The 6,733-nt window shown below is 57.4% G+C and overlaps 1 protein-coding gene across 1 annotated transcript; it reads right to left on the bottom strand.

The window, feature by feature from the left end:
- Window positions 1–2,703: 2,703 nt before the first annotated feature.
- Window positions 2,704–6,350, bottom strand: LOC122463687 (kelch-like protein 20). The gene is made up of 3 exons (XM_043534867.1): window positions 6,169–6,350; window positions 3,907–4,270; window positions 2,704–3,696 (listed from the first exon to the last, which is right to left on the bottom strand). The coding sequence occupies exons 1-3, from the start codon at window positions 6,348–6,350 to the stop codon at window positions 2,704–2,706; spliced, it is 1,539 nt and encodes a 512-aa protein (XP_043390802.1).
- Between the last annotated feature and the right edge of the window lie 383 nt (window positions 6,351–6,733).

Raw genomic sequence — 6,733 nt, 5'->3', positions numbered from 1 at the left:
CAGTTATCTCATCATAGAAGGCAATCAAGTTGGTCAGGCATGACTTGCCCTTGGTGAATCCATTTTGACTGTTCCTGATCACCTTCCTCTCCTCCAAGTGTGTCAAAATGGATTCCTTGAGGACCTGCTCCATGATTTTGCCAGGGACTGAAGTGAGGCTGTAGTCTGTAGTTCCCCGGGTTCTCTTTCTTCCTTTTTTTAAAGATGGGCACTATATTTGTCTTTTTCCAATCGTCCAGGACCTCCCCTGATTGCCACGAATTTTCAAAGATAATGGCCAATGGCTCTGCAATCACATCAGCCAACTCCCTCAGCACCCTTGGATGCATTAGATCTGGCCCCATGGACTTGTGCACGTCCAGCTTTTCTAGTCCTTAACCTGTTCTTTCATCACTGAGGGCTGCTCACCTCCTCCCATACTGTGTTGCCCAGTGCAGCAGTCTGGGAGCTGACCTTGACTGTGACGACCGAGGCAAAAAACAGCATTGAGTACTTTAGCTTTTTCCACTGACCTTCTTCTTGTTGCTAACATACCTGTAGAAACCCTTCTTGTTACCCTTCACTTCCCTTGCCAGCTGCAACTCCAGTTGTGCTTTGGCCTTCCTGATTACACCCTTGCATGTTCTAGCAATATTTTTATACTCCTCCCTAGTCATCTGTCCAAATTTTCACTTCTTGTGAGCTCCTGTTTTGTGTTTAAGCTCACCGAAGATTTCGCTGTTAAGCCAAGCTGGTCGCCTGCCATATTTGCTATTCTTTCTGCACTGCGGAATGGTTTGTTCCTGCACCCTCAATAAGGCTTCTTTAAAATACAGCCAGCTCTCCTGGACTCCTTTCCCCATCATATTAGCTTCCCAGGGGCTCCAGCCAATCAGTTCCCTAAGGGAGTCTAAGTCTGCTTTTCTGAAGTCCAGGGTCCATATTTTGTTACTCTTCTTTCTTACTTTTGTGAGGATCCTGAACTCAACCATCTCATGGTCACTGCTGCCTAGGTTGCCACCCACTTTACTTCCCCTACCAATTCTTCCCTGATTGTAAGCAGTAGGCCAAGAGGAGCATGGCCCCTAGTTGGTTCCTCCAGCACTTGTACCAGGAAGTTGTCCCCAACACTCTCCAAAAACTTCCTGGATTGTCTGTACAGTGCTGTATTGCTCTCCCAGTAGATGTCAGGGTGATTGAAGTCCCCCATTAGAACCAGGGCCTGTGATCTGGAAACTTCAGTTAGTTGTCTGAAGAAAGCCTCGTCTATCTCATCCTTGGATGTTGGAATTATCCCAGAAACCAAGCGCCCCAAACCCAGGGAACTCCGTTACAATTTTAAGTGGAAAAGAAATACAAAGATGGACATACACAGTTAAGGCCTTCAAACCCTCTTAACTCTGCCCTGGAATGGCATCAGGAGGGAAAAAACAGAACATGTCTTTAAACCTCAGTGTCTAATCTAATATGGGAGGAGGCAGCAGACATGGCTGGACAGTTATTGCAAACAGTGGGGGATTCCTGCTACAAAGGGGATTTTTCCAATCTGACATCTACAGTGCCCCCGTGAGGAGCAGTGAATGGGGCGTAGGTGGGGTGAGAGGAGGGGGAAAGAGTTCTATTTACAGGTCCATGCGAATCACTGGTCATCAATCCTTGGGAAATTAATGCAGCCCTTAATCACCCCCAACCGCCTTTGAAAGCAAACATCTTTATTTAATAGAATGAATTTATAACTAGAGCTGGGCAACATTTCTGAGAGATCATTTTCACCGAAAAATGCAGTCTGGGGTCAACGAAAGTGTTTGTAAATTCGGGTTGAATTTGGTGATTAGTTTCAGCTGAAAGAGAAATTAAAATAAAGAGTCAGAACATGGAGTTAATTTTGAAACAATGTTTTGAAACGATGTTTCGTTCAGCCATTTAGTTGGATTTATTTTTTTTCAATGCCCCTTTTAAAAAAGGTATAAAAACCACAACCTGGAAAAAACCAAACAAACATTTCTGTTTCCGGTTGACTTGAGGCATTTCCCCTGGATTTTTCACTTGGCTCATTGCCTAGTCGATGTGTCGCTCAGCTCCCTTTCTAACAGATGCTGAGATTTGGCAGAGAGTTCAACCCCCCCGGACTCTTGGAAGTTATCCAGAAAAGAGGAGGGACTGCGTGTGAAGAAGGAAGCCAGAGCATCTGCCACGGCAGGGGCATGCCCAGGGGCCGAGCGAGAGAATCCCTCTCTGGAGCTGTAGAGGGAAAACGTACGGGACTAGCGCAGAGGACGTGCAAAGAGCAGCCCAGGCTAGAAAGGGACGGTGGAGCCCTGTTCTTGCCCTAAGAGAGTCTGACTGCGGTGGAAGGATTCAGATTTAATAAATAAAACTAAGTTTGGTTAAACCTTCTTAGTCTTCACCTGCATTGCAGAGCAGAAAAGCAGCCGGCAGGAAACACGGCCTGACCATCCCGAGGAAAGGGCTAGATAACGTCTCGGGGCAGGACGTCCCCGTGGGCGACAGGAGCAGGTGCTGCCTCGTGGGCTGAGCGATGGGGATGAGTGGGGACCAAAGTGCAGTCGAGAGCCTCCTCAAACCAGCATCCCCGTCCGAGCTCTGGGGAGCTGGTCCGGTCCCCTGGAGAGCCCTCAGACCAGACTCTCCCCGGTGTCGCTCCGCTGGGACGTGCTTGGTCCAGGTGCCCTGTGATCTCCCTTTGATGGGTGTCAATGGCTGTCAGGCCAGGGGGCTCCCCTGGTCTGAACCCGGTGCTGTGCTGGGGCACATGAGGCCTCCTTTCCCACTGACGGGAGGTGGAGCCATTGCAGAGGTTCTGCAGGGGAGCTGCTTTCGGCCCGTTGCCCCACCTGCTGCCGGGGCTGTGGGCTGCCCCTGGAAAAGAGCCCGGAGGCGTCTGCGGGGCACCTGCAGTGTCACGCAGCCAAACCAGCCCACGCGCTCCCCGGCGGCAGGGCCTTCCCGGCATGGGGTCCAGGCAGCGGCGCTGGGCTCCCAGTAGTACACGGTGTTCAGCCAACGGGCTGAGTCCTCGCCGCCCACCACGTAGACCCTTCCCCGCCAGCAGACGGCCCCAGCAGACTCGATGGCTCGGGGAAGCGCCGGGATGGCCACCTCCTGCCTCACTTTGCCATCCTCACCCAGGAAGAAGCACGCCCGGGAGGCCTGGAAGTTTCCCAGGCAGGAAGCCCCCTCTCGCTCCTCCCCGGGGGCTTCGTCTCTGCAGCCCCCCACGACACAGATCCCACCAGCCATGGCGGCAGCGCCCGCGTGGCACAGCCCCACACCCAGCGGCACCTGAGCCCAGCTGTCCGAGCGGACGTGGTAGATGAGCAGCCCCCGGTGGGTGGCCAGGGCCCCTGCCACATGCTTCTTCCCACCTATCAGGTAGAGTTTGTTGTGGAGCGCGGCTGAGGCGAAGTAGCTGAGAGGAAAGGGCAGGCGGGAGGCGGGAGCCCATTGCTTCTGCTCCGGATCAAAGGTCTCTGCCGAATCCAGCTTGCCTGCTGCCTCGGCGCAGCCCCCCACGGCGTAGAGCCGCCGGCTGCAGACCAGGAAGCCGTGGGGGTCCAGGGGCCAGGACATGGAGGGGAGCTGTGCCCACTGCCCAGAGCAGGCGTCGTATTCGTGCAGGCTGGTTGAAAAGCAGCCGTCCGGGCCGCAGCCCCCGGCCACATAGAGCTTGTGGCCCAGGGCGGCGAAACCGGGGAACTGCACCGGAACCGAGCCCAACGGCGCCCCCCACCTCTCCGTGCGGGGGTCAAAACAGTCCAGGGGAGAATCCAAGTCCTCGCCCGCGGCACGGCCCCTCCGCACCCGCCGCCCCACACACACGATCACCTCCTTGTACATGCCCCGCCGGAGGCCCCCACTATCCCGCCGCCTCCCCTCCCCAGTCAGTTCCTTCAGCCCCAGCCCAGCAGCCCCAGAGAGCTCCGCGACGTCGGCCTGCACCTCGGCCAGCTCCTTGGGGGTCAGCAGGGCCAGGCGGACGTGCCCCAGCAGCTCCGGGAGCAGTGGCAGGCGCTCGGCGGGGTCAGCCCTCACCCAGCGCCCCACAGCCCCGTAGACGGCCAGTTCGGAAGCCACCGCGAGGCCGTCTGAGGCGATGATGCCGATCAAGGTGCCGGGGTCCAGGCGCAGGAAGGCGTCGTGCTCGCAGAGGGACCGGAAGTGCAGGCGGACGTAGCGCCCGGCCGCGCGAAGCAGAGCTGGGTGCTGGTGGGCGTGAGCCAGCGCGTACAGCCGGAGGCAGGTCTCCAGGGAAACGGTCTCCGTGAGGAACCTGGCCGGGAGAGCCAAGGGGACATAGGCGCTGACTCCATGGGCGGCCAGGGGCTGGAGCACCCAGGGGAAAACCTAGTGGGTGCTCAGCGCTCACCGGCCAGCTGCCGAGCAGATGTTTGGCAGAGGGCAGGAGGAGGGGGCAGAGCAGGGGCAGGAAGAAGCAGGGCGAGGGCGGGCCCTTGGGGAAGGGGAGGAGTGGGGATGGGGCTTCGGGATGGAGCAGGGGTGGAACACCACTCTGCTAGAAGAAAGTCGGCGTCTGGGCAAGGGGCCACCTGTCACGGGGAGCCCCGGGCAGAGCCCAGCTCTCGCTCGAGTTAGTATTTTCCTTAACCTGGCCAGAGCTGCAATGCAGTATTTTCCTTAACCTGGCCGCTCAGCAGAGCTGCAATGCAGCGAGGGCCCTTCCGTCGGCCCGGGCTCTCAGAAGCCCGCCCCGGGGTCCATCTCTCCCTACGCCAGAAACAGAATGCTCCATGTGCAAAGTCAAGCACTCCCAAGTTAGGAAATGCCAGAATTCGGGTGGCCTGTAAAACCTCAATTCCACCTCCTTGTGCCTGAGCGTCAGGAGAGTCACTAATCGCTCCCCGGCGCAGGTGCAAACTGAAATTTGCAGTCTTAGAAGGTGCCCAGATGTGGGCAGATTTTCCCAAGGCTTAGCCCTGAGCCCAGGCAAGCTCCCTGTAAAACTGCAAGTCCCCGCTCCAGGCAGGCATTAGACCTTCCCCATGGAATGGTTTGAGAGCTTTAAACATATCTCATCCCAAGGCAGATGGCTGGCCTGGGACATCTCAGCCCAAAGGGTTAAAGCCCGGTTAAGTTATAAACAGCTGGAAACTAGGGGCTTATAATGGAAAGGGTTGGGGGACCAAAGTTCCAGGGGGTGCTCCCATCTCTGCCTGTAGAACCAGGGCACTCTGGGGCTGTTTGGACAAGACCCTGTGCTGCGAGTCTGTGCTAGACACAGGGGCACTCGTTCATTTTGACATTCCCTTTTTATCCACAGACCACAAGAGCGGCCAGACTGGATCAGACCAATGGTCCATCTAGCCCAGTGTCCTGTCTCTGGCAGTGGCCAATGCCAGGTGCCCTAGAGGAAATGAACAGACCAGGGCAATTATCGAGTGATCCATCCCCTGTCATCCAGTCCCAGGTTCTGTCAGTCAGAGGTTTAGGGACACCCAGAGCATGGGGTTGTGCCCCTGGCCATCTTGGCTAATAGCTATCAATGGCCCTATCTGTCATGAACTTATCTCATGCTTTTTTGAGCCCAGTTACGCTTTTGGCCCTCACAACATCCCCTGGCAGTGAGTTCCACAGGATGACTGGGCGTTGGCTGCAGAATTACTTCCTTGTGTTTGTTTTAAACCTGCTGCATCTGCCCCGGCACTGCAGGATACCTCCCCCGCCCTGGCTGCCTGAGCCCACTCGTAGCTGAGTCTCCACGGGGGAAGATTGTGGGATGTCCCACTCAGAGCTGGGATGAGCCCCCCACCCCTTTCCCCAGAGGCCAGCAAAGCGCTGCTGATGAGAGGGCTCCGCCGGGGGAGCTAGAAGTTGGTGGCTGGGGTTTCCCAGGTGCCTGGGGTCCCAGTCTGGAACCCGCAAAGGGCCTGATTCTCAGAGGGCGTGTTCCGAGCCAGGCCCCTTCGAGGTGTGTCAAGCGGGGCCCCAGAATCTTTGGGGAGTCTTGGCCCACGGTCCCGTCGGTCCCGTTTCCAGCTCCCCAAGGCCCCCAGCTGTGTGGCTGCAGAGACCCTTCGTGCTGATGCGGCAAGTTCATGGAACTGATTGCAGCCTGGCTCTGGTGCGTTTCATAGTAGCCAAGGAATACATCCAGCCCCTCGCCATAGATTCCCCCGACCCCACCCTCTGTCACTGTGGGTCCTGTGTCACCTGCCAACCGTCTCCAGGAGTGGGGGGATCTGGAGCCTGCTGGCTGTGACGAACAGCTCCTGGGCTCGCTCGGCCGTCAGCACCAGTTCCTCCGTGTACAGATAGCGCAGGATGCTCTGGAGGACGGAGGGCGACACATCCTGCAGCTGAACCTCCCCACCCCGGGACTCTGCGGAGGCCATCCGGTCCCGTAAGTAAGGGCTGACCGAGCCCAACACCAGCCTGCAGGGAGAGAGGCAAGGGCTACTCCACCAGCTCCTGGCATGGCACCATCCAGAGCCTCCGTGTGCTGGTCACCGCACATGCCGGCAGGCATGGTGTCCCCCGGAGAGCCTGCCATCCCACCGGGGCAGCCGGGGTGTGGCTGCGGGACAGGGATAAAGGGCCAGCTAGTGCGTAGTGTGACGGGTTCAAATCATCTCACAAAAATACACCAACGTCCCCTTATCTCCCCAGTCGCAGCGCCTTGATCAGTGCCGTGATCCCGATGCACTCCTGGCCCAGGCAGCACCGGGAGGGCCCTATGGAGTCATTCTGGGAGCGGCATCCCCATACAGCGGGTCGG

This window comes from Chelonia mydas, chromosome 23 (genome assembly GCF_015237465.2).
Source record: "Chelonia mydas isolate rCheMyd1 chromosome 23, rCheMyd1.pri.v2, whole genome shotgun sequence".
Taxonomy (NCBI): domain Eukaryota; kingdom Metazoa; phylum Chordata; order Testudines; family Cheloniidae; genus Chelonia; species Chelonia mydas.
This window is presented reverse-complemented; position numbering and strand designations above follow the sequence as displayed.

What these genes read in the sequence shown, in the direction of transcription:
- LOC122463687 (XM_043534867.1), bottom strand. Translation starts at nt 6,350, where the DNA reads ATGGCCTCCGCAGAGTCCCGGGGTGGGGAGGTTCAGCTGCAGGATGTG. An exon ending in CTCCTGGAGACGGTTGGCAG is followed by an intron (nt 4,271 to 6,168) that starts GTGACACAGGAC and finishes TCTCCCGGCCAG; the next exon opens with GTTCCTCACGGAGACCGTTT. An exon ending in TCGCGGAGCTCTCTGGGGCT is followed by an intron (nt 3,697 to 3,906) that starts GCTGGGCTGGGG and finishes GTTCCGGTGCAG; the next exon opens with TTCCCCGGTTTCGCCGCCCT.